Source organism: Colias eurytheme, chromosome 15, assembly GCF_061535395.1.
Source record: "Colias eurytheme isolate Ceu_HAF_F1 chromosome 15, ilColEury1 Martin Lab GWU primary, whole genome shotgun sequence".
Lineage (NCBI taxonomy): Eukaryota > Metazoa > Arthropoda > Insecta > Lepidoptera > Pieridae > Colias > Colias eurytheme.
In genome coordinates this window covers 5,455,480-5,483,048 of record NC_142994.1, presented here as the reverse complement: position 1 = coordinate 5,483,048, position 27,569 = coordinate 5,455,480, and the positions used below count along the sequence as shown (strand labels likewise).

The 27,569-nt window shown below is 33.1% G+C and overlaps 1 protein-coding gene across 2 annotated transcripts; it reads right to left on the bottom strand.

The window, feature by feature from the left end:
- Positions 1–10,680: 10,680 nt before the first annotated feature.
- Positions 10,681–27,134, bottom strand: cad (caudal type homeobox). 2 transcript variants are annotated; one of them, XM_090110084.1, is made up of 4 exons: positions 26,712–27,134; positions 19,611–19,625; positions 13,086–13,231; positions 10,681–12,199 (listed from the first exon to the last, which is right to left on the bottom strand). In XM_090110084.1, exons 1-4 carry the CDS (start codon positions 27,040–27,042, stop codon positions 11,954–11,956), a joined length of 738 nt encoding a protein of 245 aa, XP_089966210.1. In that variant the 5' UTR covers positions 27,043–27,134; the 3' UTR covers positions 10,681–11,953. The 2 variants fall into 2 exon arrangements, with proteins under 2 accessions (XP_089966210.1, XP_089966211.1); XM_090110085.1 differs by lacking the exon at positions 19,611–19,625.
- Positions 27,135–27,569: the final 435 nt, after the last annotated feature.

The following is a 27,569-nucleotide window of genomic DNA, read 5'->3' as shown; positions in this document are numbered from 1 at the left end:
GGTGTCCAATAATCATAAAATAAAAATTTTCTTTTTCCTCCCTCCGATACTCGCGCACATTTGAAGTTGTTAAAAATATCCTACCTATCTATAAAACTTCTGAGGTACCTTTTCTTTAAAACTGAAAATGTCTTTATAAAGCATCTATAATTATTATAAGCTGTACCTAATAGCTAAAAAGCTTCAAACTGAGTAGGTAATTATGTAGGTATTCCATCTACTAGGTAACTTATCTGCCTTTTTTAACTGCACGCTTTTATTACCTTCACCCAAAATTTCAGATGCTAACATTATAATTAATTGGTTTCTATGAAGTCTTAATTAGATACCAGGCCCCAGAGATAACTATTCCCATGTCCCACTGGTGTTTAAAAACTTATATATAAAAATAAGTTATAAATTATCCAACGCGATCGAACTAAACATATTTACAACAATGATTAATTCATTCGTATAGGAACGACGACACCAGTCGGATTTAAACTTGGAATTTTGGTAAGGGCAACTTTACCGGGCGTTTATTGACCGAGCCGTGGACAAAGACGCTGCATTTATGACATCGTAAAACTCACTATTGAAACGAGCAGCTCCAAACTGAACGCACCGCACTTATTGTTCAGACTTAAATAAGATATCCATTTTTTATTGTTTAGCCCATTACGGCCTGCGTTTGTACATATTTTGACTCGGACGCCTTTTCAGAACACGTCGTTTGAGATAAGCCGACTTTTTCACTTCGCAAAATGGTCACATGCTGAAATAGCGCCTACCTCCGGCCTACGTTACAACTTACACATAAACATGCCTATTGTTATTGTGTATTCTTTGAAACGTTACAAAGAAATAGACAATGGAAATACATACGTTCTGAAAGGCTTTGGTTGGAGTTTATTGGTTTAATTATTAGCTCTACCTTTTATATTTTGCCGACATCCATACAGTTCTCTAAAATCATGTTTGATATCGGTAGGTAGGTAACTACCTATATCTCCAATATGATAATAATATTATATTGAATAATTAATTCAAAGTTATTTAATATTTTAGCGCCACCTTACCGAATATAAAATATCTAAAATTATGCACATGACCTATGACATATGGTTAGGGAGCCAGGTGCAAATTTGGTTCATTATTTCCTCTCAAGAGATAATTCGTCAGACGCATGAGAGTATAGTATTATAAAGCCTCGTGAACGTCAGCTGGCGCTCGGTTGGGGGGGTGAGCGGTTGTAGCCTCCCACGCACATAGGAAAAAAAATACATTCAATTATTCATTTCCTCTCAGCTAAAAATTTGTCAAATTGTAGCTAACCCAATATCTCAACGAAAAAAAATAGTCAGCTGGTTACAACATGGTGTATTATACGTCAGCTGGTGTCTCGAACATGAAAGTTAAATTTAAAGAAAAATTTATTTTCCGTTATTTCCTCTCAAACAAAAATTTACCTGATGATAGCTTATATGTAACTGTGGATAAATATATATGTCAGCTGGCTGTATCTTGGTGGAAAAACCGTCAGCTGATACGGGAGGCTACAACCGCTCTTCCCCCCAACCGAGCTCCAGCTGACGTTCACGAGGCTTCATAATACTATACTTTGATGCATTTTACTAATTACCGCTTGAGAGGAACTTGGTCATAAAATCTGCTGCTGGCTCCCGGACCAATATTTTAGAACTCTTATTTACTAGGAAGGATTAAGCACATAATTATTCAAAAACACTCAAAGCATGTAAAGTCAGTCCAAATGGACGGTGTTCAACGTATTTTATACCACACAATAAATTAGAAGAGCAATAACCATAAATCTTCGTTCACGTCAAATCGCATCACATATTCATGGCTTAAGTTTGATATTTAAAACGAACCTGTCGATGGCAAATGTGTTCTGACATACAAACGTAAATAACTATATTATCTTCGTTTAGATCTTAATGTATCTATGTGTAAAATATCCTATAAAATGAATACATTTTTATATTTGTTTTGGTATTAATAAAGAACATTGCTTAATTGCTGCAAGGCTGTAGTTATTTTTTTTTTATACATGATAGGCAGGCGTTTGACAACTATCCCGCCTGATGTAAAGCGGTGATGTGATCTATGAAGAAGCACGTCTGCCTAGAAGAAGCCTATTCACTCTAGACTTGAAGAGCTGCAGAATATAATGGTAGATTATAATAAAATGTTTTTAAATCTCTACATATGAATCAGTTACTATACATAGGAAGCTGTTTGCCTCCGCTGGTGCTTTGCGACGACTGCGTAATCTTCTACCATTCCGACAAAGTTAGCGCTTGCTCATTCCCACCTCCTATCCCACCTTGACTATGCTGTGATATACATCCTACCTTGACCTTTCTGAAGCCCAGTTGGATATAGGCTTGAAAGACTCCAAAACTTCTGCATCCGATTTATCTTTGGTTTGAGAAAATTTGATCACATCTCCACTACCTACCTACCCAAGAAGCTTAAATCTAATACCCTACCTAGGTAGTTAGTTAGGTGTGAAAGGGATAAAAAAAACATACAGGCGTCATTCAAGGTCATATTTTCTTGTTACAATGTTCATACTGAAATCTCCAGTGTATTAGATATAAGGCTTCTTGTACCTACCTATATAGAAATAACTTAGATAGATTTATTTTTTTACATCAAGATATTGAAGAATTGAAGTAACGTAACTTCTTTTCACTTAACCGTTTATCATTTACCTATGTTAACCTTCCACAGTTTCTGTCAACTGAATCCTACGTCATCATAATATAAAATAATATTAATAAATAATGACACATAATAATGTAATATTACAACATTTTAGGTAACATAGATTTCCCCAAATAACTAGACGTAATACGATGATAACATTAAGTATTACAAATATTCTTATCTAAATGCGAAATAATTGTGATTTGTGACGTGACAAACAAACATCAGTAAAGATAAACTGATCTCTTATTGGTGCTATTTACTACGTCGACAAACTTGAATAAACACTGAAGAACAATTAGTGAGAAAAATTAAAGATGGTTGAGTAACCACAATAAGTTTCCATGACATTTAATAGCGTATCTATCTATCTATTTATTTATATCTGTAATCTGTATATTAATACAGTTATGTATCTATTTATTTTTATCTGTATTACTAGATTTAATACAGATATTTAAATAGGTACCTACAAATAACACAAGTATTTGCGTAACGTCCTTTTCTGGATCCCTAGAAGAATAATTACCATCAGGTGAGGATATGGAAATTGGAAATATTCAAGGGGAAATGTTCAACTATTTTCACTATTTTAATGTAGGTAATGCACCATGAAGGATATTTTATAATATTAGGTACCTATATCAGTCATTCTAAAAAATCAATTTACTAGACTGAGAGCTTAAAAAACTTATTTATATATTTATTTTCCTAAAGCTCATAGTATATTTAAGTATGTATTAGGTATATAATTTTAATTTATAATTTTTTATCAATGTAATCTTGTAAACCAAGAGAACGAAACTGATCAATATTATAAAGTCGAAAATTATTATCCTATTAAATTTTATTAATGTATGTGTGATTCATCCAATTCATGAAAATGGATTAGCCGATTAAACGTCTATCCGATAGTGGACAAGTAGGTACTTAAACGTTACAAAATCTAAAACACTTTATACCGCCAAAATGAGCCTAAGTAGGAACGTATTATCTATATATAGATATAATTAAAAATAATCGCTAAATGTGTTGCTAAGTGTAGCGTAAAAATCTAGAACGGCTTGACCAATTCACCAATTTTTTTTTTACATTTTTGTTGAGGCACAAAATGGAGAAATAGGGTAGAACAAAGTCTGTCGGGGTATGCAAGCTGTCCCGGAAGACGTAGAATTGTGCGAAGTTTCATTTTTTTATTCTTATTACCTGCACCAATTTCTAACATGTCTTTTTAATAGAGCAATTGTTCAGTTTCTATATAAACAGTTTTCCGAACCGGTGGTACCCACCTAGTTTAAATTAATTACATAATTTATATATATATAGTACCACACAAAACATGTAGGTATGTATACTTACTGCAATTTTACTGAATCGGCTCTATCTTTTGCAAGGCGATATACATAAATATACATACAAAAAGTACCAATGTATGAAAACAAAACATTTCGTACTTAAAATATATTAGATATTACTTTATAAGCAGGAAAGAAGGATTAATGTAGATATTTTAATATCTGTACTGATACGATTTGCAACTTTTTAATTATTTTCATACTGCATATCATTGAACGATAAAGTAACAATATTTTATGAGTAAATCAGTAAAATCTGAAGTCAAAAAAGCACACCACTCAACGCCTACGCAAGCTTATAAGATGAAAAATGAAAACTATTGTTAAAAAATATATCGCTAAAGCTTACCTATAACTAAACTCAGGCATACCTAAGTGTAGGTATGCCTGAGTTTTAAGCAGAAGATACAATACAGTAGGTATAATTACTTCAACACATGTTGTATAAAAATTAAAATAGGAAAAACCCTGAACAAAACTCTATACCTACAGACGCTTGGCGCTTCTATATTATGATTTGCTTCGGCCTTCAAACTTACGCGACTTCTGAGTGCTAAAGTACTGTTATTTATCGGTAACATCTTTCTTATATAATATTGATAGCCTTTATTACGTGAGCAATATAACAAAAGATGTTAGTTTTAAACTTTATGAACAAAGTGTGTGCATGGTATCACATTACTGCGACGTAATCAAGATATGGTATGGACACGAAGGAAAAGCGGGATTAAAAATTCATTTAGCCGCTTTCATGTTCGCCGATAATCCGGACCTTATCAAGATATCAATTCATGAGGATTAAGCCCGCCTAGTTAAATAGAATCCACTGATAAGAGCTTATTATTATCTGATGTTGATATTTTTTAAATGACTAAAATTTCGTTAATTGTGGTTTAATTATTTGGAAGTTTCGAACTTCGATTGAAAATTGTGAAGTTTCTTATCGGTCCTTATAAACTCTCTGTATGCAAGTTGTTTGGTATTCCAATTCCTTGCATGTAATTAACCTGAACCGAGAAAAAGATGATTGTACCAACATCAGTTTCTAAGAAGCTCTAAGCTAATCGTGATTTAATTAACAAATGAAACAAGGATGCATCACTCGTTAAACATCCGATGCGCTATTGTGCTACACCTACTGATGTTTGTCGTCCCCGTAATGACGGGCCAGGGGCCTTAGACAAAGTAACAATTACAAAACGATAACGAAGTTAGAAATCGCAAAAATGTATGGGATTGACATTAGATAGACCACGTGATCTAACGCGGCGTATGTCAATCCCATACATTTTTGCGATTTCTAACTTCGTTATCGTTTTGTAATTGTTACTTTGTCTACAGGCCCTGGTGATTTAATGAAACTGTAGATTTGTTGACATTGTCCGCCAGTTAGGCATGACGTGTTAACGACCTGTAAGACTGCTGTCAAAGAGTAAACAGTGCAAGGAAAGGCAAACATGTAAGGAATAAGGATTGTTTGCTTAGCGCCGGGCCGCTGTGTGATAGTCGGGGAGCGCGGCGGTGGTCGCCCCAATCGCCGTGCGTTTATTCGCTCACCGCCAATCGTGGACCTGCTGCATATTGTACCTTAAAGATGGCCACTTTTTTCGCCTTTTATATAAAAGTCTTCCTAATTCGCTAGAATGTTCGTCGATGGATCGCATACATAATCGCATACTATTTGCAAAATTTGTCTGTGACCTGTCTGCATTATTCATCGTAGAGTGATGTTTTAGGATTTTTTTTTGTATCTATCCTAGCATACAGCTCCCATAACATATAGCTTTTAAAGTTAAAATATTTATTTACCTATACAGGTTTTAATAATTAATTTTTACCTACTTCTGACACATGATTAATTATTCATGTGCCTCTATCAAGGTATAAAATCATCTATTCAATAAAAATATATTACCACCTACCTACCTACTTACCTATATTAAATTTCGGATACTTACAACAAATACTGAATACTTATACCCAATCATATTATCTAGAATTACGATTTACGAGCAATGTTGAAACTGTTGAGATATTTAATTTGCCAGCGACTCTACATTTTTTAAATATTTGACCAGCTGAAGGTATTCTGAATTATAAAATACATATATATTATGGACATATTTTTTGGAATAAATAGCAATTGATTTAGTAGAATTAACTTTATCCACAAACTTTCTTATATTATAAACTCGAAAGTTGGTAAGAATCTAGGGGAGTAGGTAGGTATATTATTTGTAATTCTTACCTGGTGTTCAGTCCTATCCTATATGTTGGTATGTACACATAGATTCGCAGAACGAGTATAGATATAAATATGGTAATAAAATAGCTGTAAGGTATACAGGTATGTAAAAATAAAATGAATAAATAATTATTAGATATCATTGTCAGTATAATAGCAAGAATACCTTTTATGCGGACACGATTTTTTTCAATAATTTTAATCTTTTTGAAGGATATAGGAGAGAATAAAAGAGCTAGTGAATTGTTTCTCAAAATCTAAAACTAAAAATATCGCAACTCGAAAGAAATTGGCTATCTACCTATGTATATATTAATAACGATAGGAGACGATTTTCATCTCATACCACTAGCCACATCTCATACATATAGTTAATAGATCTAATTCCTTCCGTTGACCAACAGGTACTTTTTAGGAAAAATTAGTAAATTTTATTTTCTAGGTACATCGAATTTTAAACGACATCTATAGTCGCTATTGGATTGCTTACTCCTTCTAAATTCATTTTTATTATTATTCATATTCATATTATCATATATTGAAAAAATTCGCTTTGTCACCATGAGGCATGAACAATAAACTTAATACTATACTTATGTGGTTTAAAATATATTTTATAATCTGAATAAGATGGATATAATACAGGCTAAAAGTGGGATAGATGCCCCACTTTTTTTTTGTAATAGCCTCATAATTTTAAAAACATGAATCTTATATTCAGAACACTTTGTATGAATATAGCTAGGTAAATTATCTTTTTTGAATTACTATAATATATGTATTTTTTATCCTATCATTTATAGATAATGTGTAATAAATATGTTTATAGAACACCTTTTTTGAGGATAGATGCATACCTAGTTGGATAGTTGCCCCACCATGAAAATACTAAGGAGGATAGATGCCTGCAGAGTGGGATAGATGCCTTACATACTCTATAAACGCGAAATCTAATTAAATTTATATGATAAACCAGCAAATGTCCTGTTAACATAGTTGTTCTGTTGTCCAGAATCAGTCAGAATATACTTGCGCTCGCACTCCTTCTTTTCTTTTGTATTATCGTGGCGTGGTTCTCCTACAATCCTCCTTTAAGGGTAGATCATTAATAAGTAAGAATACATAACATAAAACAGCAAATTAAACGAGTAAAATCGGTTAACATAGAGAAAACCTCTGACGCAATCGAGTAAAAACAGGTGCGGGGTGACAGGAGCTCCTATTTAAATCATTTATACGTAGTCACGACTCTGGGAAGTGAGGTTTTTTGAAAATGAGGCATCTATCCTACTTTAACCCTAATAATATTAAATTCCCGGGAAAAAACGTGCGAAAGCGTTTTCATCCATTTTCTTTTCGAAACGCCGATCATAGTCTATAGGTATGTTAAAAAATAACAATGAATAGGTACCTAAATAAAATATTTTATACAAAAAGAATACCCGCCTAGCCAAATACGACATCATATTATCTCTGTATTGATTGATTCATGGCTCTTTGTTCATGTGTTATGTTATTCCAAATAGATGATGATTGAACATGGTCGAATTGATTATCTTCTGCCTACGCTAACACCGTTCAAATATTTTGACCCTCTTCCAGCAACCCACGAACGACTTAGTAATAGTACCTACCTAGGTATTGCATTATGTAAAACTAGATTTCCGCCCGCGATATCGCCAGCGTTTTCAAAGAAAAACCTGCATTATTCCCATTTCTGAAGGAATTCTGGGATAAACAGTCTAAACCCTATTCTGAGTTTTCAGCTACTTAGTCTTACATACCAAATTTTATTGTAATCAGAATTATTTGCGTCAATCAGTATCAAATATCCAACCATATATTATCCTCACAAACTTTCGCATTTGTAGGTAATATTAGTATAGCATTTGTCTGATGAGCTTGTTAAGTACAAACGGAAACTACATTCAATAATAGGTAGGTAAATAGTTAAATAAAATAATACTGAAATTATATAATTTATTTACTGATTTTCGGTGTAACTACATTTAGAGAAAAATGATTTTCGGTGTAACTCAAAATTTAAAGAAAGATGAGAATTTTAAATTAGATACTTATTTAAAAAAAAGGTAGTGTATGTTAACGTGATATAATTGACAATTACTAAAAGTACATAATAGGTATTATATATATCCAGGACTTTTAAAAGCTCTGAGCTTTAAATCTCTCAACAAAACTACAACAACTACCTACATTTTACAATGCAGAAGTTTGTAGGCCGATTTAATTCATGAACTTGCCAAAGCCTCCCACAGGGTGATTCCGTCATAGCTTTCAGAACTATTTCGAGACTATGAAATGAAAGGAAGGTTATGAACTTATGACTGACCGGTTGGCTTGCTTGGTAGTGGCCCTGCCTTCCAAGCCCTCTGGCTTGGAAGGCAGGGCCTCGTGGGTTCGATTCCCACCCGGGGCAAATATTTGTGTGATGAACATAGATAATATTTGCTCTGTGATGGGTGTTAATTATCTATATAAGTATTTATTTATGTTTATCAGCCATCTGGTTTCCATAACACAAGCGAAAGCTTAATATGGGATCAGATCGTGCCGTGTGTGAAAAATTGTCCTAAAATATTTATTTAAATACTTATATTATTTTTACTTATATTATTATGAATTTATGTATAGCTTAAGATTTTATATATTATAAAATCTTAAGCTATACGTAAATTCTTAGAAAAATAATGTATAAAAAGTAAGATACTGACTATGCTAACGATATATAATAGGTATGATGATATAAATATATTATACGTATAATAAAACCGATCTAAATACTGCAAAATCGAAGCCTAAAGCACACTTAATAATTAATATTAAACCTAGTAAAAATACAATAGCTCTGCGATTTAAAATGTAGACGTGTACACAAGAACATGAATGGGCTAGAATAATGTTTGAAGTGAGTCATTATTACAATTAGCATCGGTGTCTACGAGATACGGGAAGTTCCAGGGTCGACGCAGGGCTGCGGCGCCTTTGAGCGGTGAAGTGCACTCAATAAGCATCGGTTTACATAACATTTAGCAGCATTCCTTTAACTTTTGTACGCACTTTTATTGGAAAATGAAAACTCTAATCTCATTTCCTTTTGAGACTCGTTGTTATGAGCGATCAATAAAGATTCTGCTTATATCGTGACGTAGGTAGTTAGTAGTTACTATTAAGAGTCAGAAATAAATTCTACAGTGTTTCGTGGTGCGTCGCCAACGTGTTCAGTCTTGGTCTACCCACTTCAGTTCCATTCAGTTCGTATTTCCTTTTTTACTTTGCTTACCTAGCTTTTCAAAAAAATTACCATATCTACTACTCCGAAACGGCTGGACCGATTCTTATGAAATTAGTATAATTACTATTTTTACCTATATCGGACATCTATTTTTCATACCCCTTTATGTTAAGGCAGAACAACATTTGCCGGGACAGCTAGTGCTATGTGTATTATTATACCTATTTAAGACTTCCTCTTGAACCATTCTATAATCTATTTCAGAAGAAACCGTTTGAGTTAAAAAAAAACTAAGCATAGGGTATATAGGGGCAAATAGACGGCTAGAGGTCCGCCTTTGTTTTATATCATGCAGTGACTGAGGGTAGTTAAAGTTAAAGTTAAAAGTATCCGTAGTTTCTCAAAAACTACTTCAAAGCGATATGGTTTACAACTGTAGGTACTATTTTATCTATTGTTCATGAACTTTTTGCTTAGGTATAAATAATTCTTATCAATTTAAGTAAAAAGAAATTTTAAACAATATGTTATTTGGCAATTTATTAAAATACCAATCATCTATCCATCAACAAAGATAAAAAAAGGAATTAATTGATTGAAGAATATCAGAAAGGTGCTCATCGGATGCAATAAATTCTAATTATCAACAGTGCATATCAATTACCTATCAACTCATTTGTATAAATTGTTACTATGCTATGCAATCAGCATGCAGTATTCTGTATTCAAATGGGTTCATGTCTTGAAAATTCGTGACTCAAAAGCAATTATTTCTTTATAGGAATAAATTTTAATTGCTTTAAAAACTATTTGTAGGTATGGATCGTTTATTTGTCTGATGCAAATTTTGAAATGTTTAAGGACAAATTGAGGTTACGTATAGTCATCAATTTTTATTATTTTGCAATCAGTAATAGGTAGATAAAAAATATTTATCTATACAGATGTCATATCAAATGATTGATTTCAGAGATGTACAATATTCCTACATGTCGCCGTCATCTGGTTGAATCTGCTATTTGATTGAACGACTAGCGGTTTCATTGATGACGGCATTTAATTGAATGACTAGGCCGCCTGTTGTTTTGATGGAAGGGTGATATTCAAACAATTAGTAGATTAACATGGATTTATTTAGTTTATCAAATGTGTTTCGTGCCGGTGCTGTAGGTACTTACTAACAAATCGGTGTTTTCAAACAATACTCTTTAACACAACATCTTAAATACAACAAGCACATTACACTATAGATACAAATGTTCACAATATTTAGTATTTTCTACAAATCAGCATTGAAGCGAATCGAGTAGGTACTCTTAATTCTTAGCACCACAAAATGTTTAATGGTCATTCCTATCACAAAACATAACGATAAACTTTGACAGTCAATAATTAAATGGCTGATGAATAAATTAAATTAGATACTACTACATTTAACAACTTAACTACGAGTTAAGCAATGTAGATCAGAATAATCATAAGTCTGAAACATTAATTTATTGTGTATCAATAAGTGATTGCATTAAATATGAGATAAAATTACATCTAATTTTAAGCTATTATTTACAGAACAGTTAAAACTAGGAATAATCTCATTCAACGTAAAAAATATTTCTCAATGCCCCCAATGCAATAAAACTATGTCGTAAAATTTATGGACACGGTTTATGATTTTACAAAGTATTAATGAGATTCTTAAAAGCTTCTATCGAATTATTTAATAAAAATATGCAAATTAAACGAACCACCGCATGAATTCCTTTCAATGACATGCGGATTTTAATTTAACCGGAAAATAATCTCATTGGTAACATGTGAAGCATTGAGAAACATTATAAATTGTTAAAAATAATGAATTCAGTAATACTTAAGTATTATAATAATATAAAAAATATAGTTATCTATATTTACAATGACAAAATTCTTTTAATTTAGATTAATACTAATCGTATTTAACAGTAAAAGGCCATAATACAGCCTTAAGGCGTAACTGTATAAGAGGCACATACCTACTAACAGTTAAATAGCTATAAAAAAGCTATGAAGGTCCACTCCTCTGAAGCCGAGGCTTCTTCGTTAATTCGTGAAATGAGCCACTAAAGTGAGGGGTAAAATAAGAGTCCGGAACTAACGAATAAAGTCTGAGTATCAGAGAGTTTTTACGATAGTCATTTATGCTTCCTCACGAGTCCCAATATTCATAGTTTCATCGTATTTCCGGAGAAATAGTCCCGTGAGAATATTGCACTTAGTTTATCACAACTTATAAGTAAAGGATTAATTTAAAGCACAATTACGTATACCCAAGAGGGGTAATTCACAAAACAATCACTGGTCAAAAAGTCACTGTCCGTAGGCGTCATAGGCACCGTAGTCTTGGTTTTGCGGTCACAGCAGCGGGACTGGGGCCACCCCGGGAACGAGCGGCTCGGGCACGCCCTGAAGCACGCCTTGGTGATAGTGGTGGTGGTGCATCATGCCGTTCATCATCTGCTGGTGGTGCAGCATTGTCGCGTGATGCAACTGCGCGTGTTGCAGCGACGCATGATCACCCTTTTCTTTCATTACCACCTCTTCGCGTTTCTTCACTTGTTTCCGCTCTTTGGCTCGGCGGTTTTGGAACCATATTTTTACCTAGAACAAAATGAATTATTTGAATTTTGTGCTGGTTGGTTGATAAATCATGAATGGTAAATATAGCCTTTTATAGCTAGCAGTATTTTTGTACCAACTTTTATAAGGACTCGAATAAATTAATATTGCTATTTGACACGTAACATGATTACGGCTTCTGATTTTGTATTACTATTTTCAATCTTAGTATTTATAGAAGTACATATTACAACATTTAGGTAACAATTAGTCCAAAATAAAATAGGTACCTATTTCATCGATACGCCCACTGATATAATACTCAAGACCAGTTAAATATAGCAGTCATAAATTAATTTTCTGCAAGCTTGTAGGTACCTAAAATTGTAATTTACGACAATGGCTTAAACAGCGATAATTGAAACCTGATTAGCTACTTCAAAATACCTGATTGGAACAAAAGGAATTTTGTGTACAGAAAATATTAATTGTACTTGATACCTACAACCTTTATTGTTCATTTGACATTTAAAACAAAGACGGTAATATGAACTTCGTTAAGATTGTGTATAATGTAAGTACCTACCTACCTATATTGCATAATTAATCACAAACTGTTAATCTTAGCAAGTAGGTAAAGTAATTGGAAAGTAAGAATATCTACATATTTTCACAAACAAACGACATTCATAGATTACTTTTTACCCCGGAAGGAACGGGAACTATGCGGGTTTTTCTTTGAAAACGCGGGCGAAGCCCCGGGCGGAAATCTAGTTTCATTATAAATTAGGTGAGTACTGTTTGATCCATTTCTCTCAATTGAAATTTGAAAAAAAAAAGGTGTTCTAATTCTGATCAGATCGCAATTTATTATTTGGCGATAATTTATAGGATCAAACAAGATTTTAAATTTTAATTAAATAAATACCTGTCGTTCAGAGAGTCCCAAACTGACAGCTAGCTCAGCCTTCCTTCGAATAGTGATGTACCGACTGTAGTGGAATTCCTTTTCTAACTCCAGCCGTTGATGGTCACTGTATACCACCCTATATTTGTCTTTTGTCCGCGTTTTGCCTGTAACAAATAATGCGAATTAGTACCTAAATAGTGAAATATGTACATAGTTAATTTCGAATTTACGATTCGAAAGTGCTTCTAAAAGAAGTCTAATTGAAAAAAATAAATGTTTGAGTTTGAAAGACAATAAATAAACAATGCAAAAATGTCTGTAATTTGTAACAAAAAGTAAGAATACCTAACACTGTTTTAGTTAGAGATTCTCAATACATATATAAACTGAATTGTGGTCTTGTAAGTTGTAGGTAGGTAGTCGATTCTCAAGCGAAAAGTGTGATTCGTCGAGTATATTAACTAACACGAGTAACACCAGCCAAGTATATCTATCACCAAGAATCCAGAGGCAAGGCTAAGATTTTTTATAATTAAAATAAATCCTTTGTTTTATTTAAACAGCTGTTGGATAAGAGGATGATAAGATGAATCCAATTGTTTGAGAGAACAGAGATGCCGCGGCTGGGAGCTTAGCGCGGGATCATCGCGGACCACACCTGAAGAGGTTACTCTACTCGAGTACTGTTTGTTTCATAAGCTTTCCTATCTTAATTCCTTCATTATTATTTACGTAACCAAGTGACAAATGCGAAATAAAAACAATTTTACCCATTTATCCCTATTTACCACTTCATTTGTGGTGTCGCAGTAATAATTTTGCTGTGTGGTTTTTTAAATAAAATATGATAACAATAAGTAAAGGTTTTTTATATACCTATTGGGATCATAGAAAAACTATATTATATACTGATGATTTTGTTGGTAGGTAATCACATCGTTTAAAATTTTACATTTCTATACCACATAATATATTTACATAATATTATGTTCATGTATAAGAACAATATTTGAAACTATTAGGTGTACCTACGTTATATTTCACTTGAATTTAAATCTTTTTTTTAGTTTTAACTGTTCGCAAATAACTTTTGTAAAAGTTGCATCTATTTTTCCGCAAGTTCAGATATGGATATCTCATCTCATATCTCCAAAATGAGTGGTTGATTAAATAGACTGTTTAATTCTAATCCATTTTTAATCTCTGTTCTCTTGATCATACACAGCTCAAGGCTCTTATTTGAAGAGCTTAAATCCCAAAAGCGGAAAAACATCCCATGTTTTTCATCGTTATATGGAAAATTGTAATTTAATTTACACTTTTTATCTGTGTTGTAGATTTCTCAACGAGTAAAATCATCAAGATATGTAGATCTGTTTACACAATACTAAGACAGAGTTGAGGTGTCTGCTTGTGTACTCGGAGTGTGTAAATATTCCTTATCTTGGTATTAGGAACTTCATAAATTACGTTTGTCAGATGCGAGAAACAACGTGGAATTTGATAGAAACGTTGCGTAATAATTTCAAATTAAACATGCACGTTTTAGATGCATTTTTGTATTCTTTTATTTATTGTATGGAGACGGTGACATTACGGGTTTATAACTCATAATTAACAAAAACTATACCCAACAACATTGATGTTATCTTATTAGTAGATATTGCAACTGATAATACAAATAATTCCAAATGGAATATACCAGACGGGAAAAACGATAAAAATAAACGACCTGTCGTAAATTTCTCACATTATAACAAAACCAAACAATATTGTATGCATATTTAAGAGGTGCATAGATAAACTCTTCAGTGTGCTCGAATGACAGAAAATTATAACTAAAATAAATTTCCTGTAGGGGTGCAAACACAAAGAGAACTAGCGGGTCAAACAAATACCCGCTCTATCTATAGAAGATGCGGTGTTTGATAGCAGCTGTTAATTTTTTGGGTAAACGTCATGTGATGGCTGGACGAGCACCTTGTGAACTTTAGGCCACACATACATATGTATATTCTAAACTGTATAAAAAGTTGAATTATATAGAATAATGCAATGCTAGGTTTAATAGCTATAATTTTACATCAGACGCATTTGAAACATGACGTCAATTGCATCCATTTAGCACATCAATGCTAGTTAAACAGAATGCCTTCAATATATTTTGCTGATAGGTATATGCATTTATTACTCATAATATCTCAATATTAAATTGTGAAATCGAAAAGACATTAATAATATGAAAAATATTTAAAAATACAAAAATAAGCTTTAGATAAACTTAAAATTATTCATAGAACTTTTCACACAAATACTGTAATAGAATCATAAAATATTCACACCTAAGCCATCGTTCTTATACAAATTGTGTAAGGTATATTAAATTTAAAATCAATCTATCTTCCCACCTAATAGAAAATCTAAATATAGCGTTATCATTATGCGTTTTACAAAAAACAGTTGTTTGTTAATAGCAAACAGTGCGGGCGGGCGCGGCGAGCCAGGGCGGATAGGACTTTTACTCGTTTCGTTTGTTATCACGGGCAAATACACTTTCAGATAAAATGGCCTCGCAGTGCATCACTAACGCCATTATTAAAATAGCAGATCTTACGTGTCTTCTATTTATAGCAACATCAATATACAATACTAGAACCTACCATTCGTTTCCAACGGTGTAAAAACTAAAAACCCTCAACTTGTTTCAAGTTTCAGACCTTGTCATTTAATTACATATTGCATATTCTACGACATAAATAAATAGGAACATTAACACAAACAAATTGCAAATGTAAAATAAATTCTTCAACAAACTCAAGATACCTAATGTAATGATAGTAAGGTCACATAATAACAATAGAGTAATTATGATAACGTACTCATTCACTAGATAGATGAGTATTCGGCAATATGAAGTCGCTAATTGAAAAATAATAAACACGCTTCCCATATCGCTGATCCTCCGATTACACGTGTACCTCGATATCAGGAACAGAACGATTGCTTGTCGAACATATTGTAGAACGCGATTTGTGAGGGAAACAATTAATCGACGAGTTATCGGTTACGCTTGCGGCTTTGTCGGCCTACCGAAGTCCGAAATCCTGCTTTCAGTAATGCGCGATTATCGCGAGCGAGTGCGATAGCGGCGCCTTTGAATATGTTGATTCAACCGCACGTCCTATCGCCCGATACCTTCTTGTAAGCGCTTGTAATGTGTTTTTGATGGACGAGGTGCGGCCACTATCTGATATCACGACGATAACATATACATTAGAGACGTATGTGATACATTTTGAGTGGAAACAATCTGGTTTGACACTTTTTAAGTGTCATAAATGCGATTTTCGGAAAACGGAATAAATAAGATTTTTTCAAAAAGTAAAAATAAACAACACTCATGGTTGGAAAGAGCCAAATGGCGGCTATAAAGCGTCGTCGCTTCGTTAGCTTTATGTGCTGTTTCGCCTCCATTTGGGGTTCGAATTGATCCTACGCCGACGTTGTAGTAACTGTTAACGCCTACATGATTATGTGAGCATCAATTGGTTGTTAAATACGGATGGAACGTGTTAGATATTGAAATAATACTTAATTTTATTTAAGAAACATTAGGTACTTAATATGCATACAAGTAGATAAGTAGTAAATTAAAAAAAATTGCAACACTTTTTCAGTAAAATACAACACTACCTCAGTAAAATAAGTAAAAAATGTAGGTAGTTTAGAATTAAACCTTCTAAAATAATTGAAACTAGGAAAAACAAAAGATGCCAAATAAAAACAAGAATAAAAAACTTTCAACGTCAAACATATTGAAACACGAAACTATAGAGACATCACAAAAACTGACCAAGAACATCAATTAGTTTCAAGCTTGCACAATTATTACAATGATCGTCTCCTACTGTTCGCTTCTGAATTTTTTGCGAACCATCACCCGCTGAGAAGTAGCCGCAAAACGTCTACTTTCGACACTCTCCATCCATCTTTCTTCATTAGCCCATTTACCATTATCTGTGTATCTTAAATATTGATGGGTTGTTTACAAAGAAGGCGTTGATTGGTTATGCCTTTGACATAATCGGCTTTGTGTAAACTCCCCGGGGGGATTGGTGAATGCTCGTTGACAAATGGAGAATGATTTCCATGAACATTCGGGATTGTGCAAACAACGACGTAAGATAAATAGAGATAGAAACGTTTTGTACACATAGAACCCGCTACGTAGTCAGGTATAGAAATTGTGAATAGGTACTTATTTAAATAAGTCTGCAAATATTACGATAGTGTAATTGATAAGAAGTTGCATTGTTGTGATACATCATACAGTATTGAAGTGTGCTTGAAATTAGTTATTAGATCGAGCATATCTAGTTAATTTTTGGGTGGAAAATGATATACTGCATATATATAGTACCTATGTGCAAAAAATACACTAAAATTATTACATATAAAGACATCACAAGAACACAAGTATGTAATATAATATATCATGTGTCATTCTATTTTAGTTTCACACAATATAGTACCTAGTAAGTAGTAGCCAAATATTGCTAACTAAAAATACTTTACAAAAGCAAGTCACGTCCAACCCATTGAATAGTCACGAAATAGCGCACAAATACCGGTGCACTAAATAAAGACAATAGCTAAGTACAATTACAGTTCCGCGCTGTTACGAGAACTTGGCAAAGATTTAACTTGTTCGTGTCCCCGGGGGGCCGTTGTCCGTGATTGTCGCCGGGAGCATCCCCTTCTATCCCGGCTTGGCCCGGGATTAATTGTTCACACCATGCATTCGCTCCCAAGGCACGCGTTAAAACTGAATCGTTCTACAAAGCATAAAATAACATCTAAGTAATGTTATGCTCGATGATAATTGCGGGAGCGTTGTTCGAGAATGCGAATGACAAAGTTAATTGCTCTTGAGGTTTTATGCGTTATTTAAAACAATGTTGGACGTTTTAATAAATGTTGCGGTAGATTTATGTGTCTGTATTTAAATTCGGTATACCTAATAAGAGATGTTATTTTGTAACACAACATTAAAAGTTAAGACGCATAGGTTTAATTAAACAGAAGCGGTCATAAATATTAAAACCTCTACGAATAATAATTATTATTTGTAGGAAATCTATAAAAATGAGGTATAGGTTAATGACTTAGGTATTTTAGTAACTATGTGAATATGATGAATATTTATTTAAGTACATATTATGATTATATTATTCTTTCTAATGTGCAAAGTTCAGGTTGTTATGACGTAAAGTATAAGAAGGTACCTATAGTTACCTTTTATTTAAAGCCATCATCCTATATTATTTACATACAGGGTGTCCCAAGAAGTATGGATATATGCCAGGAGGTAGAGGACCTATAGGGCTATCCGAATCACCCCCATGTATGTCATGCGATTTTTCGTATTTTCGGAGTTATGACTTTTTTTTTTAATTTTTACACATTGCCGAGTACGATGAGATTTTTATTTATACCTAGGTACCATAAACGTGACTTATTGCGGTAGATGCTTGGTTTTTTTTGTGTGCTAATCTGAAAGATAGGCCAATTCAGTAGGTACGGTAACATTTTCTATCGTTAGATCGAATGGAATAAAAAAAGAATTGAATGCCAAGAAAGATAAAATTACCCAGTATGTTCACAACTTCAAGGGCCCGTAAAAAATAAAAATATGACATAAAAAAAGATTTTCGTTTGGCTTTTGAAAACTTGCTCTATCTATCAGGTAGCTAAAAAAATAATTTTATAATAGAATTTGAACTCTTAAATGGATCCATCTTTGCCAAAAGAATCATTTGCCTATCCTCGCGAGCAGTGATTTTTCAGGGTCGAGCTCTTCAGACACTTGATCAGAACTACCATGCTTTTTGAAATAGACTTACTTATATATTTTTATCAAACACTCTAAATGATTTCCAATTTTCCTTTAACTCTAGTTTTTGTCAAAATGTAAATGTAAACTTAAAAATATATTTCTTGTTGAAAAATGGGTAAAAGTAAGATTTGTGACCTAATATTACTTTTACCCATTTTTACTGCAAATTTAATTACCTAATATGTAATACAAAATGACAAAAACAATCGCTTACTTTTTAATTTTTAATATTCACACATTCAGACAATATTATAGGTAGCATTGGCGAAATAAAAGTTCAATTTTCATTGTTACAAATAAAATAATACTTAAATTAATTGTACAGAAAGTTTATTTCCGTTATTCCGATATCCGATAAAAAATGACATACCTAACGTTTAAAAACCTTGCATGTTGTTCGAAGGTTTCCTTTGGGTTAAATAAAAAATACCTACTTATGTTATACCTATAGGTATTTTATAAATTTATAGACTTATAATGTAGGTTTGTCATCTTTACTTGTTAATTGTTATATTCAAATAATATAATACATAACAGTCTTTAACTATCAATATTTTATTATAAACAAAACTGAGTCAACGACTGACTTATACCTACTGAATAATCTGGATGTAACTTTTATATCTATTGTTAAAAATATTACATACCCATTATAATAATTCCTTCATCATTGAGTGTACATGAAAATAGATAAAGTGTGATTAAATCTCATGTTATTAATTATTCATTGTTCAAAAATAAAAAACAGATTGATTGATTGGTTGTTGATTACAGCACAATAGGTATGCTCAATGCTCATAATATTTATAGGATACTCTTATAATACTACTACTTACTACTACTACTACTAAGTACTAAGTAAATACTCTTATAATAGATATAATTTAATCTGTGATTTGATTTAGATTAGATTTCATGTTCCTAATATGGAAAGAAGGAAAGACAGAAAAAAAAACGTTTATTTAGCGAGACAGTGTGACACAGTTAATTTCTTTTTTACAGAAAATATAATTGATGTATAATTTTACTATATTTCTACCTATACCTACCTACCTACTTCTATGGAATGATGCAAATTGATTTGCAATGCAAAAATATAATTATGTACTGTCAGACTTCAAAAATGGAGTACCTACCTACCTATTAATTTTTTTTGTTTATTACCTCAGAATTTTCGATTCGGTGGACCATATTTGATGAATCTTATTTTTATTTGAAAGCTATAGTGCCGATTTATGGTAAATTCAGTTTTGTCCACCGAAAAACACCTTATTTCTTTGGTGTGCTTGTGCAGTCTCTCCACGGACATGTATCAAGATAGACTAAGCGAGTGTATGTACTTCCCGTGTCCAAACTACGTTATTGAAACTTACTTGATGCTGGCCTACACTCAGTCCGCGCTTGCAGTTCGCCAAGGAAAGACGTGAAGCTGAATAAAGTAAAATGCCGAATTGCGCCGTTATAAACTGTAGAAACTCCACAGCTGTGAGTGGCCAAGTTAGCAGAGATGTTTCCTTCCACCGGTAAGTAATTTTCTAATCAGAATATGCACTATTTATTTTAAAATCAAATAAAGAATATTTGTGGAAAACGATCGTGACAAACACGGATACCAAATCATACGAAATGATTCGGAATACATTGCGGCTTTTACTTGGCACGGTAAAGATCGCGTCGTATGATAACAAGCAATGAATAGCGTCTTCTCATTTTTCTGTTCTCATTTTTCTGTCCAATTTTGTGGTTAGTGATGTTCATTTGATGCAACAGTTCTCGATTCTAATCGATTTTATAATCGAACAGAAAAATGATAATTTGTAGGAGCAATTTTTCAGAAAAAAAGGCATAGATTTTTTTTGTCATTTAATACGACTTGACCTAGAACTTTTAAGTATTTTAATACAAAGGTACTAAAAATAAATATTACGACATGGACGCCATTAGTTAAAGTGTCATCTTGGGAGTTTTTTAAGAAAACTCCTTATTGCTTAGACTATGTTTGTTTTTTCAGTTTTCCAAGTAACCCGAACATAAAAGGAAAATGGATCGATGCAACGGGACATAAAGATTGATTGATTGACAGTTTCATTACTTTCTTTCGATGGCCTCTCTAGTACGTAGTACATGGTAACTCAATGGGCATATGTAAGAAAAAGCTAAAACACATTAGTTTACTTGTTAGAATATTAAAAGGTTTATAACTTTATTTTATCATCCCTCTGTCTATGGTAATTATCATTTTTCTGTCTTGAATCGATTTAGTAATCGATTACGATTCATTTATTTGACTACCTCTTAGACATAGATCTAGTTTGATCTGATTTCTTTCGATTTACTTCGATGGGATAGGACGATACTAGAATCGCCGCGCGAGTGGCGGCCTAATCGATTTAGCGTAAAATGAAATTAACATCACTAAAAAGCGCTCGTGACGTCATAACGCGTCAAGGTCAGTACAAAAAATATGACACGCTTGGTTTTCATACAGATCGCGGTACTTGCGTTGTCTACTTAAATATACATGTCTGTGAGTCTCTCTTTCATTAGATATTTACGTACCTATAGATAGATATGTAATATTAGGAAATATTATTATGTGAACAATTTCTACTCCCAACCTACCTACTTTAGTTAACGAACAATTATTTTCTGTAAATGTATGCTGTGATTGCTGGCTGCTTTATTTTTGGGATGCTTAATTAAACTAAAACTAAACGTTATATCCTCACAGTTAAAAAAATAATAATCTAGTTGCTATTTTGATTTATTCTAATTTATTTGGCTCAATAGTTTAAAAATTAGGTTTTCTCCTTAGATATAAAGATACCATAATTGAAAATACATAGGTATATACATAGGTATGTACCTAGAAGAATTTTATCTTTGAATCAAACCCAAAGAAATTAGCACCAAATAGGTCTAAATTTTTTTGCATTTATTGGTTCTATTATTGAAGTGAAACTTCTATAAGTATCGGGATTCGAAAAAAATTTAGTCTAACATTTTTCCCAAATTTTTCCGTTACGCGCCATCTTTTTACACGCTTTATATTAGCTTCACCTGTATGTTTGTATGTTTGTAACCGACTTCTTTGGGCGCGATTTTGACCCACTTTAAACGGCCAGATTTCGTTCAAACTTTGTAGATTTATTGAGGACCGATGACAATACTCTAATTTGATAAAATAAATAATAGTTTAAAAAAAATAAAAAACACGCTTTTTATAGAAAACCGAACTAAAAGCGTGATTTTTAGTTTTTTTAAACTATTATTATTTTATTCTTATCTCTACCATGCGTGATTCGACGTATTTCTGTAAAGTTGCATATACCTAGGTAGTAAATTATTTTTTTGTAAAACAAGGTCATAAAGAAGTTTCACTTCTTACGTGTGTACACTAGTACACGCACACATTATTTTTTTATTTTATTTTTGTGATTTTCTTATTAAAAATTGTTGTATTTTTGAAGTGAAATATCACGAAGTAAGGTGACGATTTTGGTATCTTTGAATCTTGCCAAAGAAGTTTCACTTCTAAGTGTAACACGTGTGCTCGGTGCACACGCTCTTTTTTTAAGTGTTATACTGTAGGTACTACGCTTATATTATAATTTAAACGTTAAAGGTAAGGTATTGTGTTGTTTAATTATTCCAATAAAACAAGCGATTGTTAAATGACTGTTAAAAATGAAAGCCAATGACAGTAAAAAGTGTCAGATTCCGTACGAACAGGTATTTTTTGTAGCACTAATTGGTATCCATTGTTAAAATCCCTAAAACTCACTTATCAGACACTGTATTTATGTAAACTTGTTTAACGTTGCTGTAAATAACTGGTAACTATTAGTGGCCAATCGATAGCGTACAAATATTATTCATATTTATCAAAGATACACAAAGACCGCAAAAATCGCAATTTGACGCGCTTAGCGCATCCAATTGCAATCCAGTAAACCTAGATTTTTCGACCTTCCTTATACCGGATATTATTTCTTCGTGTCATCACAATTTTAGCTTGAGGTCAAAGAATGAAGAAATCAATATTTTAATTAATTGAAATATCTGCGGTCTTTAAATTTTGATTTTTAAGCGATAGGTAGGTACTTAAATAAAGGAGATTACCTGACAAGCTTCTTTATTTTGTTTATTTTAAATCATATTCCCTAGAACTTACTTTAACTTATGAGGAATATTTAGAACCAACTCAGTTTAAAAATTAAATATCTATACATATTAAATGAATCGACTATCGACGATCGAGTGATCTACAATCGATATCGAAGCCAAAAATATACCTAAGTAGGGTAACGGCACCAGTGGTCAGCCTCATAACAGCTTTTTGAAGTTTTGACAATTGCCATTTCTACAACAATCGTCGAATAAAAAAACGTACAACATGTATGGATTTATTGTTTACTGTAGTTTCGAATCAGCGTTTATCAAAAGCAATAATTCTCTTAGTAAAATATATAATTAATTTTAAACAAAAAATGGCCCAGTGTCCCAGTGAACAGCCTCTAAAAACCAATAAACAGCCTTGTTGAACCCAGTGTTCAGCCTTTAGTAAGTATAACTAATTACGAGATCAAAATAAACAATGTTATATCAAAATCAACTATATTAATCACATTTTTATAGCAACGATTCACTTGGCACAAAAAAATATATATCGCACATAATACAAATATTATTTTAAACATACTATTACAATCTCTTTGTGTCTTCTTATTTTCTTGGAACTTCTTGGAATTTATCATAAAAACAGCAATAATTATTTTTAAAAAAATCAGCGATATTAGTTTATAATATTATTGATGTATCTATAATCCACAATATATATAATTACAATCAACCACAGGAGGATCTCTTTCGGAGGATTTCTCTGGAGGATACTGTTGCCTTGGCGGCATTTTTAGCTAGAAAAAAAAAGGGAACAATAATAACTTTTGGATATGAATACACATAATACCATTATTTCAGGTAAAACTTAACTAACGTGGAGTATTACTTATAGATTTAAACACAAACATTCGCATTTATACTTAAAATATTATTTCAATAACATCGTGGCTGAATACTGGATCATTGAGACCAAAGATTGAGACCCAGTGGTCAGCCGCTTGAAAAAAATCTTTTGAAATGCGGCTGACCACTGGGTTTTCTAACAATTAGGAATAATCCCGGTAATCAGCCCCAGGGGCTGTCCATTGGATCTTTCATAAAAAATCAGTATCCAATGGTCAGCCCCTCAAATTTTCAAGTAAAAAAACAATATTTTTTATCAAATTTCATAAAATTAAATGCTCTAAGTAATCTATAAAGTTATTATCTATAAAACACAATCACATTTCATACTAAAATATGTTATTTCTCACCTTTCAAAAGAACACCACGTGAAACAAAAAATATTGCAGACATGACAATTCTGCTCTTGTCGGCGGACAGCACCTGTACGAACGTGTTTACTTCTCTCCCCTGACCCCCTGCTGCTCCTATCGCGTGATGCATGAACCAATAACGAAACAGAGCTTCTATTTAAGTGCGCGTGATTTGATTATTTTGATTACAGCGATATTTATGGCCAATAAACAACGCAATAGGCTGATCACTGGTGCCTGGCTGACCACTGGTGCCGTTACCCTATATAGTTTTTAGAATTGTGTCTTTTGTCCTTCTAAACTAAAAAAGTATAGAATGAATTAACTTCGGTACAGAAATAGCTTGAGACCTAAGAAAGGACATAGGATAGGTTTTGTCCCGGAAATCCTACGGGAACAGGAACTACCTATGCAGGTTTTTCTTTGTCTTTCGGCGAAGCTGCCGGTCTGTACCCTATAGGATACCTAGTTCAAAAGTTAAATCATTTGTCTGAAAAGACATTGGAAACAGAGGCAAAATTCGATACCTAATGCGGTAAAAAGCATTTTTCGCATATTTTTTTAGATGAACTTGTGAATTCAATTTTGAAAACATTAAATTTTTTTTAAGGAAACTTATAGATAGGTACTTACCCAATTAATAATACTGATAATACCTAGTTAATAACCGTGTACTTTTGATTTGTTAGTGACAATGTGTTTTAAATAATCCGTAGCTTTTTATACTTTTACTTGGGTAGGTAAGTATGTAGTAGTAAATACCTAGTAGGTAGTTTCTAGTTTATTATAGATAGGCAGTAGTGGCGGGCACCTATTGAATGATTTGAAGATTAAATATGGTAAGTAGGTATCTAATATCTATCCTCGCACATTATTTTCTTCAAAATGCAGGCTATTTATTTTGGATTGACACTATTGATGTAAAACTTGAAGGAAAATTACCTCGGAGTAGCGTAAACAGTGGCTATTTTATACAGGGTGTCCCACTATTGGTATACTAAGCGCGAAGGAACTTGTAGTTTTGCATACACTGATCACGTAAAAAATACTTTTAAAAAAAATTACGTCAAAAAAAATACATAAATAATTACAAAATTTTTTGCTAAACTTTTCCTGAAAATCCATGTTTTCTTCTCTAGCTTCGCGTAGCCGGCATACCTATACCGCTTCTCTAATATGAGCAGCTCACGTGCTGGTGGCAAAGTTGGGCGGCTCGCTTGTTATGGGTGTACACATAGAGTTTTAAGAATTCATCTATTTGAAAAAAAAATGCGTCTGGAATTTTTTAATTATTTTTTACGTAGGTAGGTACTCAGCGTATGAAAAACTATAACCTCCTTTGAGCTTAGTATACCAACAGTGGGACACCCTGTATATTTGTAGGTATTTTGTTGCGTGTTTTCTGTTGATAATATCTTGTAACTCTAATAGGTACCTACTTAGGTATATGAGGTTAGTAGATAAATAAAAATGATGCTCTCATAGTAATAATAACTGCATGTACCTAGGTCCTACATTAGTTAAAAATGAGAAAAATACTTATAAATTAATAATTATGTTGTTAAAGTTAGCCATTTGCCATCTAACAAGACAAATAGAGTGGCATAAACAATAACAAGAAGGAATCTTCATAAGATGCCGCTCATTTTCTTGGAACAATAACCGAGTAAGCTTCAGCCGTAATAACAATTAGCTGCCATAAAATTTATTACTTACATTATCTGACCGACAATGACCTGTTATTGTTTGTAAATAGACAACCCTGCATAATTATTATAGTTTACAACAATAGTCGGCACGAAAACCTTAGATCTTTAGTGATAAGGAATTGTATTTTCCTACCCTGGAAATTTTTGGTATAGGGTTTACCTACCTACCTAGTTCAATAATTTTATGGGCAAACAAACAATTTAAATAACATTATTTACATAATATTGTTTATAACCTGCGCTTTCTTTTTTATACTTAGATTCGAGTGGAAGTGGGTAAAGTAAGAATTAGAACGTCACTAGGTAGTTAGGTATTTAATTGATTTTTATGTATTAGGTAGTAATTATAGGTAGAGGTAGGTATTCATTGGTCCGTTTGCGGCTCGTGCTCGTTCGACGGATCCATAATATTGCGATAATTGTTACACCTAGCAATAACATGTACTTATTATTTAAACATTCAACTTATGTACCTACCTTATCGTTTTATTTGGCAATTGATAAATATGTAGGTAGTAACCTCAACTTATAATTAATTTTGTTATGTCCTTGATTTTGACTTTCACATCCAGATGTTGCCAATTTGATACATATTTTATTGCGCTCTAACTAAATTCAATAACATAAGCACGGCAATATGAAGGTAGACAAAAATAAAAACCTGGATTTGGCTGTGATTGGTAGCTTGGTTTCTTCATCCATTCGTAGGGCGAACGAGGCGGTGCCGGCGGCTGTGACGGCCTCGAGCCAGGGGAACCTTCGCTGGGACTCGCCAAATCTCCTCTCGCCGGCGAAGGCATTTCAGCAATATCTCTTTCACCCGGCTCTCTTTTAAAATGATGAGGATCCGTGGGCCACTCTGCCGTCGGAGCGCCATTCCAAGCACACCACTGCTGTTCTTCGAAATTCTGATGCTGCCAACCGTACCACCCGCTCGCGCCGTACTGTCCCTTGCCTTGGTACATGGCGAGCGGATTAACGTAATTCACCATTGCTCGATCACCGTCCTAGCATCGCACATACACTCGCTGTCACAACACTACCGTGCACCGGTTCGAACACGTACAATACAACGCACGGGACATTAGCCGACTGAAAATGCAAAGGTAAATTGCTGTTGAAGCGAGAACGGAGCGGGCCGCGTGACTGTGCTGAGAGGGGCGGAAGGCGGCCGCAGTTCAGCCAATAGGGAACGCTTTTGAATCCCCGCCTCACTACCGACTCGCCCGTCGCGCCCCTTGCTATCAATTTGCCTAATTACAACAAAAATAATGGACAGCGCCGTAATGAACTCGGACTGAACTCAGGTACTTTTTTACTACAAAGGGATTGTCGTTAATAGCGTTTGGTGTGATTCATTTGCATATTCGGGAATCAAGATTTAGAGTTTAAAAATAACGAATTAAGAAAACATTAAATTAAATATAGAAAAGTACCTACAGGTAGGTACCTATCTAATTACGCCTTAATTAATTTTATTTAATTCCTTTACGGTTTATTTATTTAACCAAATAAAGAC

Excerpts from the sequence above, each read along its gene's own strand:
- cad (XM_090110084.1), bottom strand. The coding sequence starts at position 27,042 with ATGGTGAATTACGTTAATCCGCTCGCCATGTACCAAGGCAAGGGACAG. Across the intron at positions 12,200-13,085 it reads TGGGACTCTCTGAACGACAG|GTAAAAATATGGTTCCAAAA; the intron begins GTATTTATTTAA and ends ATTTTGTTCTAG.